Source organism: Phalacrocorax carbo, chromosome 10 (assembly GCF_963921805.1).
Source record: "Phalacrocorax carbo chromosome 10, bPhaCar2.1, whole genome shotgun sequence".
Lineage (NCBI taxonomy): Eukaryota > Metazoa > Chordata > Aves > Suliformes > Phalacrocoracidae > Phalacrocorax > Phalacrocorax carbo.
In genome coordinates, this window is record NC_087522.1 from 12,301,814 (window position 1) to 12,320,458 (window position 18,645).

The 18,645-nt window shown below is 36.2% G+C and overlaps 1 protein-coding gene across 5 annotated transcripts in view; it reads right to left on the reverse strand.

Moving 5' to 3' along the window:
• Nucleotides 1-18,645, reverse strand: part of PARN (poly(A)-specific ribonuclease) — a 63,051-nt gene that overhangs the window by 43,650 nt on the left and 756 nt on the right. For 4 of the 5 annotated variants that reach the window (XM_064461880.1, XM_064461881.1, XM_064461882.1 and 1 more), the window contains exons 3-18: nucleotides 17,898-17,977; nucleotides 16,170-16,237; nucleotides 15,994-16,075; nucleotides 15,195-15,255; nucleotides 14,305-14,470; nucleotides 14,029-14,094; nucleotides 13,216-13,254; nucleotides 11,520-11,562; nucleotides 10,760-10,840; nucleotides 8,081-8,137; nucleotides 6,961-7,038; nucleotides 5,748-5,791; nucleotides 5,237-5,279; nucleotides 3,512-3,587; nucleotides 1,760-1,870; nucleotides 1,605-1,674 (exon numbers count right to left, since the gene is read on the reverse strand). In XM_064461880.1, coding sequence (XP_064317950.1) covers nucleotides 1,605-1,674; nucleotides 1,760-1,870; nucleotides 3,512-3,587; nucleotides 5,237-5,279; nucleotides 5,748-5,791; nucleotides 6,961-7,038; nucleotides 8,081-8,137; nucleotides 10,760-10,840; nucleotides 11,520-11,562; nucleotides 13,216-13,254; nucleotides 14,029-14,094; nucleotides 14,305-14,470; nucleotides 15,195-15,255; nucleotides 15,994-16,075; nucleotides 16,170-16,237; nucleotides 17,898-17,977 — 1,165 coding nt within the window. The remainder of the gene's footprint in view (nucleotides 1-1,604; nucleotides 1,675-1,759; nucleotides 1,871-3,511; nucleotides 3,588-5,236; nucleotides 5,280-5,747; nucleotides 5,792-6,960; nucleotides 7,039-8,080; nucleotides 8,138-10,759; nucleotides 10,841-11,519; nucleotides 11,563-13,215; nucleotides 13,255-14,028; nucleotides 14,095-14,304; nucleotides 14,471-15,194; nucleotides 15,256-15,993; nucleotides 16,076-16,169; nucleotides 16,238-17,897; nucleotides 17,978-18,645) is intronic. The other variant, XM_064461883.1, reaches the window with a different exon arrangement.

The following is an 18,645-nucleotide window of genomic DNA, read 5'->3' on the forward strand; positions in this document are numbered from 1 at the left end:
TTAAAAATAATATATAACTTCCCTGAAACAAGAAGCTACAAGTTCTGAATAATAACAGAATGGATAACTTACTTTCTTGTAATTTTCAGTTCTTGCTTGGCAGGGGTGGATTGGAGGGGGGTGGATGGGGGGCTGGAGGGGGGGAAAGGCACTGTTGTTCTCCCTACAACTTTTTTGTTAACTTTTCCTTTCACTACAGTGAGGCAGTCTTAACTCTGAAGCCAGAACAGATGCAGCAGGCTTCCTCTCCAAACTTTGAGATGTCACTGTTAGAGGAATGTCACATTTGAAGTACACAAACTTATTTAACCTGAAAAGCTTAAATTTAACGTATTATTGTGACAGTTTTAGACGTTTCAGTTTGTACTTCTTGCAGCATGCATCTCTAGAAAGAACTGAAAGCATTTTGGTTAACGACTGAAAAAATAACCCCCTCAGTTAGCACCTACTGGCTGGCGTGTGTGTGCTGGTGTTACTGAAAACAACCCTGTGACAAATCCTATCTTAAAATAAAATTATGCTGATCAATTCTGTCATGGCCTTCACATTCAAATGAAGTGGTCAGTGTGGGTCCATGTTCAATCTAAGGAATTTACATACAATTTATAACAACATAACATCTATATATGGAGTTACTGCCTCACATGTCTCAGTGTCAAGAGAATCACCTAACTGCTGTCGCTACAGCCATTTGGTTTCCAGATCAATGAAAGCCAAAGGCCATTGATCACAATTATCCCTCATTTGTGTGGGCCATCTGAAGCTAAAGTAAGTACTTTTGCCAACTCCTGCGTGATAGGGTTAGAAAGGACAGAATTTCTCCTGAATTTAAAAAAACAAATAGACTAAAGCATTAGCAGCTTTTTAATTTCAACTTCTTCCCCTTTATGACAGGTTATACTCTCTTTACAAGCTTCATAATGTAAAATCCATACATTAAATACACAAAGAATCAAATCTGTACATAAAGACTTCTAGATTTCTCAAGCCTTACTTCAATTTGTTCAAGTAACTTGCATGAAGACCCAATTCAAAAGCAAAATACCAATCACAGCATCATCCCATAAACCAGTAATCATATAGGTTTTTATGCCTTCTTAAAAATGGGTTGTCTGATAACATTAATATAATAGCTTCATGTTATTTGGATTGATATTACAGTAGGGACATTTCAGTTTTTCCAGACTGTTTAGTGTACTCAGTTTTAACTATCACCAGTTCTGACAGCATCCTACAACATAAAAACCAGCTGACGAGATTTTCTTCAGTTCCACAACTCCCAAAGCCTACTCCAAAAATAATTTTCTAAACTGTAAACATGTTCTCAATATTGACATGGACAAGGCCATTAAAGCAGTCCAGGTACTCTGAGGGTCCTTTTATAGGTTAGCAGAAAGTAAACCCTTCTCCTCAAAAGACGACATATTCACTTTACAAATTCTGGCCTATCTGCAGCATTACTAGCGGGAACCAGAAAGCCAATCAAAACTGAAGTGTAAAGAAAAATGCAGTTAGCCATTGATTCTGAGGCTAGAGATATATATTCTAAGGCTAGTGTTATATTTCTGTGTTTTAGCAGGTCTTTCGATACAATAACTACTTACTTGTTAAAAAAAGGTTCAATGAGCTTTGATCTAGCAGACACATGGTTTTTCGGAGGACTGAGGAATGAACCTGATGAATGAAGAAGAAATTCAGTATGTAATAAGCAGCTACAGATAGCACTAAGGAAAAGGTTTGAAAAAGGCTACATAGATACCTAGGAAATTAGCCATGGAGATGAAGCAGAGTCCAGTAATGTACGCATCATATCCTGCTTCATGAAGTTGTTCAGAAGCTGTGTCGTAACTTGGAAACCCTTCTGCACTTTCTGAGGAGAAAAAATAATTTGTAAACACATTACCACAGAAGTTAAAGGCAGCTCTGTATGCTTACCCTCACAGTTATTTTGTCAGAGCATAACACCATTTGGATAAGTTTATACAACTTTCAGAATTTCTGAAGTTTTGAAATGTCAAGAAATTTTGAAAAAAAGCACAGTTTTATTTTGTATTTTTACATAAGAACAAGAAAGTTAAACGTTTAAAAAGCCAAAATCATGACCCTTACATTAAGGTAGAGACTGAAAAGTGAAGTCTTATTTCCATTTAATTTATTGCATTCTGCCCAGCAAAAGAAGCTAAAACAATGATGAAACATACCCAGGATTTAAAACAGTGATACAGAAATACCAGCATACCTTATACGACGGAAATATGTAAGCTTACATTCTTGTTGTATTTTGTAAAAAGAAACTTGAATCCAAATCTTACATACAAAACTAGAGTAGCAAAACATCAGGCCTTTTTCTAGATGAGCCCCTGTAATATTTATTTAAAAAATAAAGTTGTCTGAGATTCAGCCAACATTAAGATATACTGGCTGATCTGACAAGGACATTTCTTAGTGCCTAACTTAGTTTTTTATTTTTTAATAGATACATATCCAAAAGAAAACATAAATGAACTGTTAACAGAAGTATTCTAGTATTTTTAAACATGCTTTGCTTTGTATGTTCTGAACCACATTAATAATTTCTGACTTAATATTAACATTTCTGCGTCAGTTAACCATTATGGTCACATTTTGCTCATGAAAAAAAGAAGTGAAATTATTATTTTGTATTAAATCAGCAAAAAATAGCATCTGACATCTGCCAAATTATGTTACATCCTGAGAAGCTACAGAGGATACACCACTAAAAGGTTTGCATGCAATTACTATACACTGCATATGCATGGTATTACTTAGGTCTAGGCACCAACAGCTCCTGCTTAATGTCCAAGAAGATTACAGATTATCCATTTTATTATCTGTCCTGTACTACAGCCTAAGTGCATCTGCTCTGCACATTCAGGCATATTAAAAAGTATCACTCATCCTGGTTTTGATTATGCATTGACACTTTCCCTTGCAACATACTCTACTGTTCAGTTCATACTCTACTTTTCTAAAACAGCAGTTTAAGAAAAACTCCAGAACCTTGAGATAAACTTGCCCTTTGATTAAGTATCCTTTCATTCACCTCAAAGCAAGACAAGCTCTAAAGGAACTTTTATAATTTCTAGAACACACGACTAGTCACTACTATGTAAGTTTTCTTGGTTTTATTTGTCCAAGTGCCTATTAGATTTGAAACAATTTCAAGTTACTTGTTAAACAACAAGAACCACCAAAAAAATCAGGCTAAAAACTAAAATGCCATCATTAGAAGATGATGAAACTGCTCTTCACTGAATACATCAATTCTTTTATTATCTGAAATAAAGTTGAATGATTCCTACGGACTTCCATATTAGTTCTAAATACAACTGCACTATATGTATATTGCCCATGTTTGAAGTCCCTTTCATCAAAACACTAAGTATTAATATGGGAATTTACATTTCAGACCAAGAACAAAAATAATCAGAATACTTTCTTTCCTCTGAAATTTTATTTCAGAAATAAGATCATTTTGATATATCCTTACCAACTTTAGGAGGGCTGAATGGAACCTCTTTTAAACGCTTTTCCAGTTCTGCAAGGGATGTATTATTAATGATGTCCTGCAAGAAAAGACACCATTAACTGCCACCATCAAGCACACTTTCCCTAGAAACTGAAATCAAATAGGCTAAAATAAGTATTTGCTGCTGCCACCTTGTGTTCTCTAAGGATTTATACATAGGCTCATTTCAAACTAATACACCAGAGAAGTCTGTCAAGACAAGTTTTAAAAAGTTAACTTGCCTCACCTACAACATAATATTGATGAGTCACAAGCATTTATTAACACTTTTCACAATTCTTGATGATGAGTTATGCCAAAGTAATATTTCTGTTTGAATCTGGTTTGATGTATGGTACATGCGGCAGGGGAAAAGGCGGCACAAACACCAAGGCAAAATATCCTAAACATTGATCATAATGGTTGAAGGCATTCGAGGCGAGTATTGAAGTGTGCTTGCTGACTGGACATTCCTGAATAGTTTTGTAAGTGTAAATACTGCTGATTTAAAGTAATGCAAAGACAGTGAAAGAAGCCTGATGATCAGAAAGCTGCTCCTACACTTCAGCCTAGCTGAGTTGCATTATTGAATCTATATATGCTTACACAAAATGTCACAAAGAGATTTCTAGACTACTAATTTATTCAAACAAAACCTACTGAATAATCAAATATACTTTTTCAATCAGTACAATGGGAAAAAAATGCAGAATCAATAGCAAGGGAAAACCTAAAGTCTTGCACAGTCTTTCTTAAAGCTGCCTGAAATTTTTGAGGACCAAATTTTCTTTGATTCTAAAACAAGACAGTTATCAAGACTGTGGTCTGAAAAGTTATCAAGAGCTCGGTACAATGAACAAGCAATTACAAATATCAACGTAACTGTACTAAAAATAAAACTTGTGCAGGATTACGCACTTGTGCAGTTTTCAGAATACAAAAGCCTCTATTCTCACTACAGTAGTATCCAAGACAAACCTGAAAATCTCTACTAAGTACATTTTAATGAGATTTTCTGTTATGCAGTGCTCTGAAGTCAGGGAGATACGCAGAAAGATAGATGCTGCTTCATTAGCACGTTTTTTAATTAATTTATTCCAAAGGCACACACAGGAAAGCAAGAGAGTATGATCACTTATCTCAATACATCTTTGGAAGACTAAAACTCATGCTGCAAGAGGTTTTAAAAGAAACCTGTCATTTTTCCCTCCTGCTGACTACTCACTGAACAGCAGGCCACAACAGAACCTAATGATGATGTTCAAGCATCTTTTTTCTAGACAAATCTAAGTCAGCATTACAATATTCAAAGGCTGCAAGTATACAAGCACCTTCCAGGCCCTATTTGTTCATGAACAACACTATTTTTTTTCTTCCTGAGGAGACATGCAGTCTTGTGCTAATTTACAAGACAAAAACTCTGCTTATCACATTTTAAGTAGCAAAAAATGTACATTGGAATTCAAAGCTGCTAAGTTACCTTAAAACTGCAACAAACACAAAAGTCACTTTTGTACACAAGTAAAATTTGTAAGTTTAAAAATTTTTTAAGTTTAGATATAGGGTTAAGAAAAATAATTCTTTTACAGAAAAGGGGCACCACAGAACATTGTTAGACATTTTCCTCTAAAAAAATTAATTTGTTTCAATACACACTTAATGCAAACTTGTATCTTCAAATAATTCTATAATATTCTATTAATTTACCTTAAAAGGTTGTGTACTTGCCATCAGTTTAGTATCCAATAGCCTAGAAACAAAGCAAGAGCTAAATAAGTTGAAATAGAAGAATGTCCATTTCGCCAAATTTTCAAAAACGTTTTGGTGTAATAGCTGGGAAACAGCAGTTCCACCCTCCTGAAAAATTACTCTCGGATCTCACAGCAGCCAAAACACTCCATTCAGCATGAAAAAGGACAGCAGCTACACAATAGCAAGAGATGCAAACAATAAGTAGCAAATAAACCCTGTTCCAAATGTAGTGCAGATTCAAAACATCAAACACCATGCCGAAAGCAAGGGGGTAGTAGCAAAGCTGCATATTTTGCCAAGAAGTAGAACATAGTGCTGCTTTTCTGAAAAAAATGCTACAGAATATATTTATCTAAATTGTTCCCAATTTTATTTCTAGTAACAGCTAAGTTACAGGGCTAGGACAAACAATATCAACTTGTTAAAACAATACTAAAACAGTTGAAAGTTTGAACTAAGAACTTACCGGGGGAAGACACATGATGTTACTTCCTTGAACTCACTTAGATCCTAATTTAATGTTAATCCAGAAGATAAAATCCAAGTAAGTTAACTGTTTTCAGTCTCATGATGACAGATAGCAATATCTACAATTATCCAATCAGCTTCTAAAATTGAGATACAGTGACTGAACTCTCATAACAGATTTATTTGTCAGCATTACCATAAATACCACCTGCAATTACACAGAACTACAGACTAATTATTTCTGATTTGAATGTGATTCGTAAGAGAAATGTTCTACTACCTCCAATACCCTATCCTACTATATAACCTAGACTACCTCTAATTCCAGCTGTGTTAACAGTTTTACTTAAATGTTCTCAGTGTTTAATACGTCAATGGAATATAAGCATTCACTCCAGGTGGACAGTTGACTGCCTACAGGTTTAGATCTTCCAAGCATCAGGAACAAATGGCAACTGCTTATGTTCCAACACTGTCCGAACCAGTCCCAAACTTCTTTCTCCCATCTCATAACCAAGTCTTTACCATAAAAGCCACAAGCCCTTGAGGACTGTAAGTAACATAACCATCATGTAGGCAATCCTTCCTGTGAGACCTTTGGCTTTTTCAGACAATGTCCTCAGTGCCAATACACTGCTTAGTTTAACTTAATTGTGAACAGAATTGTGAGCGGTTGTGAATTGTTAGACTGCCCTACTGCAGTCAAGAAAGTATGCTCCCTCCAATTATTCAGTCATTCCACCTGTTCACCTCAATGAAGATCATCCTGCTACTAGATTTCTTATCATTCTATTAATTGTACTATATTATATGAAAACATGTATTTCCACTTTGTAGACTAGAGAGGGAAAACTGCCACACAATAATGCTGAAGCTCTAAACCAGTATCTTAACAAGTCAGTCAAATTTACCTGTCATTGTCCAACCAGTTTCTGAAGGACTAACAGATATGGGCATAAACCACAGTTCAATTCCAACATTTAATTTGAACGTTTTAAAAATGTAAAGGAGAAGAATTCAATCAAACTAAGCTTTCTACCTGAAGATTTAAGAAAATAAGGCAGTAGCCCAGCAGTAACAAGTGTTCTTTTTAAAACACTTTTCTGTTGTTCTTAACAGTCTTCCATTCACATGAAAGTTTGGAGATAAGACTAACAACAAATACATTAGGGCATTTTTTTCATCATCTGAACAGTCAGAAGATTACTTACATCAGGTAGGGGACAATAGAACTGGTGTATGGTATGCATAACATCCAGTAGCATATTGTGCCCAATAACAAGCTTGCCCTGTGAAAAGAACATGAAACATCGGTTACACTTCCAATCGCGGCCATGGCAAGTGACATTTGTGAAAAGCACCTATCCCAGATGCTAGCCGAGGGCTGCTGGGAACAAATACAAATCAAATCCCTCCCCCACATTTGCTCTTTGCCTGCCCTACAGACTCCTCCATTCTCTCAAAGCAGCCTCTCTTTTTTCCTCTACTGCCAACCACTTATTACAGCCTTCAGCAGCAGCTTGAAACGTTGAGAAGATGCACTAAAACAGCTACTTAGAACTTGGTTTCCAAATGCAATCTATTTAAGATTGAAGAAGTCAAGTGATTTCACAGTCCCCTACCTTTTAATTTACAACTTGTACAACAACTCACAATATATTCTTTACAGTTGTAATATACAATAGTTATTAGGGCCATGTTCTGGCTTCTTTCAGTTAAGAACCTTTCATGCTAGCTGTTGCACAAACAAGTTCCTTTTTGAAAAAGTACAAGAAATTTTTTAAATGTTATCTTTGATTCATTTGACATGACAACCTTATCTACTTCCCTGCATCCCCCATTTGCTAGAAAAAACAATATGCCTATAGGTTAGGTTTTTTTCTATGCAGCAGGCTGTAACAACTACGTGAAAATAATTGGGCTGAAGGGACAGATGTGAAACTATAGCTCATTATAACTACATAAGTAGAAGAGAACCAGGTGACCTTCTCTGAATAAGCCCTTAACTGACAGAAAAAGACAAACAACAATCTTCTCAGGAGAGAGAAAAAAAGCCCTCAAAGCTTAGTTACTTAAGAGAATCTTGTTAAGAGCTGTAAGAAATTGGTATTGTTGACTCTTACAGGCAATGAGGTTGTTCATGTCATTAGTTTAAGAGCTTACTTAACCTACCATACTTAACCATTGTAAAACATCAAGCAACATCAATTTAAAGAGAGTACTAACTTGTACTTCATCTTATCTTCCAAAATATAACAGCAAAAGAGTTCTTTCTTTGAAATAATTTTTTTTCTTACAACCAAAGGTACATTAAAAATCACGTTAACTTACAGAATTAGCAATGGCATGAATTACTCTGGAAAATCCTACCGCATCATTCAATTCCTCCTATAAGCAAAGATTCTGACATTAGTGAAACAAACACAAATATTGTCAAAACAGTACCTGCAAACTGGCAGACATACCAGTTTGGCTCAAACTGTTTTTCAGACATAACCAAGAACAGACCACAGAGGAAATGTCAATATTTGGAAAATACATGTGGTCCAAGCAGGATGTTGCTGACAGAATTCCAGCGTTATATGTAGCTCTAGTTCACTGTGAAGTAGGACACGTTACAAGCCATTGTGGTGGGTTAACCTGCCAGAAGCCAAACACCCACTCCACTTCTTGCTCTCCCCAAGAAAATAAACTCAAAGGAAGGCAAAAAGACTCATTAATTAATATCAAGACAAGTTTAGTGATAAAACTAAAAGCTGCATACACAAGCAAAGCAAAAAGAGGAATTCATTCACCACTTCCCATCAGCAGGCAGATGTCCAGCCACTTCCTGGAAAGCAGGGCCTCAGCATGCTTAAAGGTTGCTTGGGAAGATAAACGCCATAACCACGAACACCCCTTCCCAACCTCTTGCCCACCCACCCCAGGCTACTTTCTTTTGAGGGAGGGTGAAGTAGAGAGAGAAAGCCTTACCACTGTGCAAGTGCTGTTTAGCAGGGGCCAAAACACTTGTATGGCATCAACACTTTTAGCCACAAATGCAAAGCACAGCAACATATGGGCTGCCGTGAAGAAAGATAATTTCATCCTAACCAGACCAATACAGCTGTAGTCAGTTCATTGCCAACGCTGTATCTTCAACAGTGCTCAACAGCTATTAGACTGCAAACAGCTGAAGATGATACTAAAATTAAGCTAGATAACTTCAGCCGTATTTTTTACACACGTGGAGTACTTCAGGCCACACCTGGAGTACTGGGTACAGTTCTGGTCCCCTCTACACAAAAAGGATGTGGACAGGCTGGAAGGGGTCCAGAGAAGGGCCACCAAGATGATCAGAGGATTGGGAAGCTGCCATATGAGGACAGGCTGGGAGAGCTGGGTTTGTTCAGCCTTGAGAAAAGGCGGCTTAGAGGGGATCTCATCACCATGTACCAGTACTTAAGGGGTAGCTACAAAGAAGATGGAGACTCCCTTTTTACAAGGAGTCACATGGAGAGGACAAGGGGGAATGGACACAAGTTGCTCTTGGGGAGATTCCAGTTGGACACCAGAGGAAAATTTTTCACAGTGAGGACAGTCACCATTGGAATAATCTCCCCAGGGAAGTGGTTGACTCGGCCAGGTTGGACACCTTCAAGAGTCGGCTGGACAGGGTGCAGGGCCATCTTGTCCAGACTGTGCTCTTCCCAGAAAGGTTGGACTAGATGACCCCTGAGGTCCCTTCCAACCTGGGATTCCGTGATACACTGTTATAAGATGCAACAGGTTGAATCCTGATTGTTATTTCTATTACATCAGATTGTATTTTTATGCTAACATTTAGATTAGGGAAGAAACATTCTTCACTATTTATATAAACAAAAATAAGAAATATTATACAACTACAGTATTATACAACTAAAATATTATGTAATGGGAGTTACACATTTTAAACTGACTCAGATTGGTTTGGGGGGGATCTCACTACAGCATCTATTTGAGCTTCACTTAAGGAATTTTTCGTAACAGATTTTTCTTTTTCAGGTGTAGGGAAGTAATTTCTGCCTTGTCTTTGTTCAACTAGAAGTGAAATTCAATAAAAACATTCACTGTTATTTTAATTCAGCTCTGAATGCCACTAGTCAGAGTGAGTAATACACCTATAAAGACTGCTTCAGAAAAATCTACTGTTGTAGTAAATTGTCCCTAACTTGCCTTTTGGAAAAAGGGATGTCCCATTAGTTGGTCTCTTTTAGATATCTCTTTCCTCTTAGGAAGCATTCTGCATGCAAGTATTATTTGTTCTACCCAAGTTGACTTTATCTTGAAACATATAAGCACAAATCACCAGAGTGTGATCAAGAATTCCCACAATTCAAGTCTTAAGAGTTCCTGAAACTTGCATCAGACTCAGTAAGCAAAAAATACCAAGTCCCTTAAGGAACATTGAGAGTGCCTGAATATACCAGACATGACCTTCCAGTCAACTTGTTACTTCAGTAGTTGTGTGCTGCATGTTTCTATCAGCAAGTCAGATGACATATTAATTGTACAGGACACTTTAACTCTGACAACTATGAGCAAGCAAGTTTTGTAACAGAGTACTACTCCAAAGACAGACTGTGAATCCAAACAATGTGACAGCTTGCTCCAGAATTTCTGCAAGACTTTTTGTACTACCTATTGTTATACAGCACTAATAAATGTAATCAAGTGATGTTTCCTATTACAGGACCACACTTCTCTGATGGAAAAGATTCATATAAAGAAGAATTCATGGCTCCAGAGTATTGCTTCAGTATTCTACAATTACTCATTCTTTAAAATTTTGTAGAGTGTCTTGCAACTCTTCTTGCTCTATTGCAAAGCCTAAGTTATCTGGTAGAATTTGGAGGATCAGCTTCAGACAACAGCCACAGCCAAACCAAAGGGAAATACTATCAAACCCTATCAAGCAATTTTGCCTAGCTGAAGTCATAGATTTTCCCTCTCTCCTTCACGTAAACTAATGAAATGGAAGTTATTTACCTGTTCTTTTGCTTGTTTCTGCTGTTCTCTCCTTTTTCGTTCTTCTTCATTTACCTTACTAATAACAATATATCTCTCCTTCTAAAATGAAAAAAAAAAGTTATAGTTTGAGGAATGACTCTGAGGAGCTCATATTTAAGACCACTACAGGTTTCTGCAAATTTACATTGTAAAGAAAATTAAGTCATACCTCAGCAGCAGTTACGTGGCAATATGACTATTTCTATTGTAAGCACCACTTAATCACCTACTCCCAAAAGCCTACTTTAGAAAGCTGTATTAGATTCATTCACCAAACCTAACTTTCACTAAATCCACTTTTTACTTCTGAGGAAAGGTTATCAGCATTTGCTTGTAAACAGGGGATATTTGATATCTTTTGAAACAGGGATTTGTGCTGAGAAGCAAGGATATAGCATGTGATGCTACTATTTTTCCTCCAAGATCAAGATGTACTTTTTACCAATAGACTTATTTTTCACCAATATAGAACGTCAGATCCACTACACCTTAAAATACCCTTTGGTATTTTTACAAGAAATAATAATACTAAGCCACATCAATACATGCTTACACTTCCTATGTTGGTCAGATTTAATGTCTAGAAACTGGTTCATTGTACTACTTCATTGTTCATTTAAAGTGTTTTGCATTTTGCGTAACAAAGTTCTAGCTAGATCTAGAAGTTAGGAGAGTTGGTAAAATTGAGAAATACAATCTCCTTTAAAGAAATGTTACAGGCAGTAACATGACTAGTTACCTTTTCTGACTCCAGAGTTTCAACATGGATACCTTTTGGATACCTACATCAAAACAGATGAAAAGTAAATATAAGTTGTTATTAATTTGGCATTCAGCATATTGAAACCACAACAGTGACCTAGTAATTTAATGTTTCATTATTACTGTAAGTCTTAACTGCAAAAGTAGTATTAGAAGTTCCTTTTTAGTTTAAAATAATGGAAAATTTGAAATAATAGGCTAGTTAAATTGGCCTTATTATGTTACCTAACAGTAACTAGCACTAAAATGTATTTTCTTATGCAATTTCCCATCCTATTACTGTAAAACCTATATAACTTCTTATTTTAGTAATATTAAGAAAACATCACCTAGGTATTTCATCACAGTCTAGAGTCTCTGCTTTCAAGAAATCCAAAACCGAAACACTGGTGAGACACCTCTCATTTACTTGCAGCCACAAGACAGCTTCTTTGGTGACTGCACGCCTTTAACATGTTATTTATTGATTGATTTATTATTTAACATCCTATTCTATGACTTATAAACAATCCTGACCTTCCTGCTAACAGTAAGCAGAGTATTGTCTTTCACTGCTTAACAAGTAGATACTACTCCAATCTTCCCATTATACTAAACTAACCACAATTATATAACCACTGCAGAACCAGCATGTTTGCTTTGTCCTCTGGCTACTACTAAAACTGTATCTGTGAAGAGTTCAGGACACAACGGCAATCAATAACCTCATTGTTTTCTGCTTTAATTATTTCCATGCTAACTTCACAACTTTGCTTTCTCTCGCTAACATACACACAGAGTGTATGCAGCTGTACACGCATAAAGCAACAGAGCTGAATGTTAAAAAAATACAACTCATGAACACACACTTCCATCCACTGAGAAGATTCAAGAACAAGTGTCAGACAAACCTATCACTATGTGCTATTGGAAGCTGTAGATATTCTATCAATATATTAAAAAATCCACAGAGAAAAATTCTTGAAAACACCACTTTCTCAGATTAGTTCTCAAGCTCACATCTTGAGATTCCATTTTACAGAGAGAAGCTTTATCTGCTTCCAGTGTAAGTAACAGAGTGCCCGATACCGTTGCAACACTGAATTAACTAAATGTACAGAAAAAGATTTCCACTGTATTTTCCACATTTTATCAGAACAGTCAGAACAATGAAAATCTCATCTAGAGAGGCTTACGCTTTCTCCTAAGGCCTTAAGGGATATATTTAGGCAAAGATAAGGGATAAAGTAAGCCAAGAAAGAAGAGAATTAATACTAAAATTAGGATTTTTAAGTCATCAGAAATGTTTATACCTGGCACCTAACAGGAAACTATAAACATACCAGTACCTACTATAGAACTAGTAGTTTTTCAAATAAAGCCTACAATCTGTATATACACTTTCTGTTCACTAAAAACTTGTCTAGTTGCATTTGTTACATAATTCTAGGCTCTGCTGGTCTATTTTAGATAGGAATGATAAAATAAATACTAAGCTTTAAAATATTCAAATGACTGATGACAAACCAGTTTAACGAAATTTATATTCAGAACATTATAGAAGTCTTCTCTCAAAGGAGAAAAAAAAAAAGTCTACATGAATCACCTCTGAGGTTAAGTAGATCAGATCTTACCCAGATTTCTTATCAGAAATACTAAAAATATACAGGAAGGCAGTATTACCAGTAACTTACTTCCAGCTCAAGGTCTGATAAATTAGTTTCCTCTGAAATCTAAAATCAAAAGATAATTGTGTAACTCATAATCCACTTACATATGTGTTTCAAAGCAATAATGTTCAGTTAAAGCCAGCCCCATGTCCATTTGTAGAAAGATTTTTAAAGCATAAGTCAGTGCTACCAGAACCAATAGGCTCAGAAGGGTTTTGCCAAATTCTGACGATCAGTTGCCAAGCTGTAAATGCATTTACACCATTTTGTACAGTTATCCACATACCTTCTCATAAGCAAGTATTCTGTAGTCATGATTACTGAATATAGGTACAGTGAGGCTTCCTTACCCCCAGCTTCACAATGTTCTAGTATTTCTAAATTCCATTTTTTAATTTTTTTAAATAACAGTACTCTATAAACAGCTGGACTGCAAAACTAAACAGACTTTGGGAAGGAGACCCACAAAAACCAGTTTCAATACACAGTGTCAACTATGAATAACTGATAGCTCAATAGTTTTGAGAAATTTGTTTATAAAAAGCATACCCAAGGCCTATGGAGCAATTCAGCAATAGCAGAAGGAGGCTCACATATGCAAGACACTTCTTGGCTACACTTAAATATGTCGTCACTATATGCAGAAGCTATGGTTCATAAAGCAGAGTACGACATCCAATGGAGTTACCACATTTTCTCAACCTTCAGAGATTAGTCAAATGTAGATTTTGCTACAGTTAACCCAAGTAAAGATAGAATTAGGGGATTGACAAGGAAGAAAAACTATCTGGCCACAATAAATAATTTTTCAGAAGATACGTAATTTCAGAAACTGACCCTGTACATGGCTCCAGTTCCAAACTTTCATTTTCTTCATCCTTTAGTAATTCTTCTATCTGTTCCCTGGAAGAAATAGATTATTTGCTTCTGTAACTACCATTTTCTTTCTACAATGTTTACAGCTTTCCCCAAAAGACAAGAAAATACACCATAACAAAAAAAGACCTATTTCACAACCAGTGAACTAAAAAATAGCTTCAACATACAAACATATCACTATTGTTTATGTTTTAGTTTCAACAACATCAGAGGATATTAAGCAATTTTACTTACACTACTTTCTCAATGAATTTTTTCTGATCTTCAGGAATTGTTACAGGACACTTTGTGGCATTAGGAGAAATGTATGACAGAGATCCTGCACCATTGGCCTGAGAACGTTTTTCATCATATTGTTCCCTTAGCTGTCTTTCTTCTTCCTGATTTAAATATGGAATTCCTAAAATCACCAAACCAAAACAAACAAAAATTAAAAACAGAAAACAAAAACCCACACACATTTAAAAGCTCATCATAATTAGAGACTAATTAGGGATGTATCATTTAGCAAAGACTTATTACTAACCAAGCACTGGCCAGTGTTACACCCCTGAAGGCTCAAAACACATCCTTCCCTTTCAGTCATCTGTTCTAGACCCCATTCTTTATCTGTGTGTATACAGGCTTCTTTCTAGCACATGCCAGATTACCTGGTACCAATGGACTCTTTTTAAGAGTTACATGCTTCATCTGCACAAGGCATGAGCCTGAGGACTGCAGAGCTGTAGATCACAATCACAAAAATATTTAGCACTCTTCCTCCTTCCTATCTGCATTGCTTTGATAATAGACTGCAGCAGCACCTATTACAATGCACTGATACTTTTCCTAAAATGTCACTATGATCCATTACACAGCTACACAACTTGTTCATCTATTTATGCTTAGCCACCAAACAAAAATAAACAAAGCACTTATCTAAAGAGGAATTCTATTCTGTTGAATATAAACAATTAATTTTTGGAAAGGGAGTAACTATCAGCACAATCGTAGATCAGATAAGAATAAATTTTCAAAACTTCATTATGTGTTAAGAGAGTATCAGGAATGGCTGCCTTTTTCCTTTTGCAGTAAATGAAGATGTCATAAATTTTGCAGACATTGAAAGAAAGAAAAAAACTCACCATTGCGAAAAACTTTATTAAAATCAAATCCTTGGTTTGCTAAAAAATCTATACTTGAACTCTGCAACAGAAGAAAATAGCTTTACAATTGGCAAGAATATCTCTGGCATAAAAAGATCAATTCAGTTATTTTGACAATTCTTAAGAAATTATACTAGGTCCAAAGTCAAGAGCAACCAAGTTTGTGACCCTAACGAAGCCACAGAGAGTCTAGGTTAGGCTATTTTTGTTATTTATTTTCAACTTCCATACAGTACAAGAACAATAAATACACTAAAGGGGTAAAGATGAAAGAACGAGCTATATGGAGAGAAGAAACTAAAGAAAGCAAAATGTGGTTCAGGAGAACAAATCTGAGACCAGAAAAATGCTGGCAATAGTCTGGAAAGCAGTGAAAGCAAGATAAGCAGATGGGAATAAAGGATCAAACAGAAAAAGCAAGGGTGCAAGGGAAGTCAGACAAGAAAGGAATAAATAAAAAAAAATGTTCCAAACCTGGCAAGATTATTATCTCCAACTCCAGAAACCACACAACGTAATATGTTACAAGATTTAAAAACTGAAGTCAAAGATACTCCCTTAAAGCTCAGTTTTATGGATTGCTCTTAACTGATGCTTATTTATTCTATAAGAAAAAAACCCAAACCCCAGAAACTTACGTTTATCTGCCTTTTAAGCTGTTGAAAGAACCAACCACTTCCCCCACTACAACGATGTAGAGCTTTCCTGGAAATACTTTTTATAAGTGTGCAACAGGTATACCTCAACCAAACCAAATGAAACTTGTTTTTCTACTAACCTGACAGACAAACTTGACATCTGGTGAACTTCTGTTAAAGGGTTTTGGAAAAATATAGAAATTAAATGACTTCATTATATACCTGCGAAAAAGACGAGTTGTATGTCAATACAGCTTATCAATATTACTTCATAAATTCTTCAATCAAGAAAACAAGGAATAGGAGAACAACGTACTTTTCTTCTGTGTGATCATATTTAAAAGTGCAAAGGCCAAACTGAAAGAGCAAAAAATCCATGGAATGCTGGAAAGGAAAAAAAAACTTTGCATGAGAATAAAAATCATACACATTCAAAGATAACTGGGGTGCATCCACAATAAATATGATTTATCTCCATTTCAGAATTATGCAAATCTGAGTCTTCTTAACAAGCGTTTTTTCTGTTGGTAATTTTGAAGTAAGTACACCAGAGTTTTTAAACTAGTTTTCATCCCCATTTAATCATCTTACTATTGCCCAGAGATGACTTGTAGTATACATTTCTGTTCCCTAAACAGACAAGAACTGAGGGAAGTCCCATCTCTCTCCACCTGTTGCTCACACACAAGAGACACTGCATCTAAAGCAGCTGCCAGTCCTCCTTCTCAACATTCATTTACATTCCCTTTATTGTGGAAGCAGGCTGTGAGGGACACTGGCTGTGATAGTTTTCATGTAATAATATGTTTAATGTTCTTCTAATCCATGTGGCTAACAGACGAAACATTATAGAAGTACTAGCATAGTCAATAGGCACTTCATCATCGTGTCTTCCAGTATTTCACAATTGTTGGATCAATACTGGAAGAGGTTTTAACACCCCTGCAAGTGCACAAGAAAATAAACAAGCATTGTGGTCTCATTTAAAGACTCATTCCTCCTAAGGGCCAAACACCGATTTTAAACACAAAGGAGACATAGGATTATTCAATTTTATCATAGGGGGAAAAAATGGGTGGCAACAGAACATATAAAATTAGTCCTCTTTGAGTACAAAGATCAAAACTATCAAAAAGGTAAAAGCTTGTAAAAGTTTAGTTTCAAGAAGGTGACAACAAAATTTTGGGGCTGGCTTCTTATACAGCAGACCTCTTACAATGAGCAACAGAGACTGGCTGTGCCTGCAGCGCCTGAATTGTCAGCTACCCTGAAGCTCTCAAAGGCTCATATTCAGCCAGATGAACAGAATATGGCATCCTCTAGCTTCTTGGATGCTCTTCAGAGACTGGTCTCTACTTTCATTGTCTCCTTTAGTGTTTGGAGGGGTTTGTATTAGCCATAGCCTCCTCCCCAGTTTTGCCATTTGTTGACCTAGTTTCTCAGTGCCAAGATGCTTAGCACTTCTCTTTTCTGATTCCCTTCTCTTATAGGGGTAAAAAACAAAACAAAAAAACGAACGCACCAAACCCACAACCCAAAACCCAAAACATTACAGTTTTGACCCTCACATACCATATGTTGCCTCCTGTGGTCATTTGGCTATTTTTCATAACTTTTTTGATGCCCTCCAGCACCCTTTTTTTTAATGCTGCATAGAGGAAGAGGTGACAGCTGGCATTTAAGTTTAAGTAGGAACATTACATGCTGACAGGGGAGATAGTTTGGAGAGGACCCTAGTCCTGATGTAGTTTCTCTGTCACTGAATTTCTCTCACCCAGTCCCCCTTTGAACTAGTAAATTTTAACATTCTCAACATCCTTTGACAAGTTCTACACATCTAACTCCTCTGTGAGGAATCATGTCTGTCTGTCCATTCCAACCATGACTTCTTCAAGTTTTATGCAACACACCCCAATTCTGGTGTTAGTAAAGGCAATGAAACAAGCAATTTTACAGACCTCTGTCATATTTCCCTGCATTGCCTCCAGAACTAAGTTCTAACCTTCAGCCAGCATTTTCATTTTAGTCAAGGTAAACATTTTACCTTTTTAAGTTTCTGATACCTTTCTTCTGGAGTGTCAAAGCCATTGGTTAATGCACTAACAGAAGGCCCATCACTGATCCCTGAAAAAGTAGAACATATTTTGCTTTGGGTAAGCTTTTTGTAATTAGCCACAGCAAAGAAATCCAACAACTGGTAATTTAAGAAAAACATTATCACTTAAAGTACATATTAAGATTATTCCAGTTGAGAAAAATTTTCTACTGCAAAGAATTATACGTCTTTGCATAAAAGCTACCCAGTTTAATGGCAGTGTTCTAGCAGTAAAGCTCTATTGCAGAAGCTCTGCTGCTCTAATTCCTATTCTACAGGATAGTAACATGACTAGAGCTACCAGTAACATAACATTGATGGGTCTTTACAACACAATGCGGGCCTCAAAGTCAAAGGAAAAATGGAAAGAGTGCTGTCCATAGATTTATTGAATGACTTAACCACCTTAAGCAATACATAACAACAACTATATTTTCATAAACACCACACCGAACAAAATCTAATCTTGATCACATTTATGTTTCACAGTTGACTGGACTCCATATCCCAAAGCTACAGCACTTAGTAAGGTATCTCTCTGACGCACAGACCCTCCAGGGTTTACAAATGTAGAAGTTTTTACTGCTGTCTTTCCCTGTCCAAACACTTGCAGGGCCTCCCTTGTTTATCCCAATCTCTTGTTTTCATGACACATATAAAATAATATTTTTTTTTTCCTGAGCTGCAGCTGAAAATC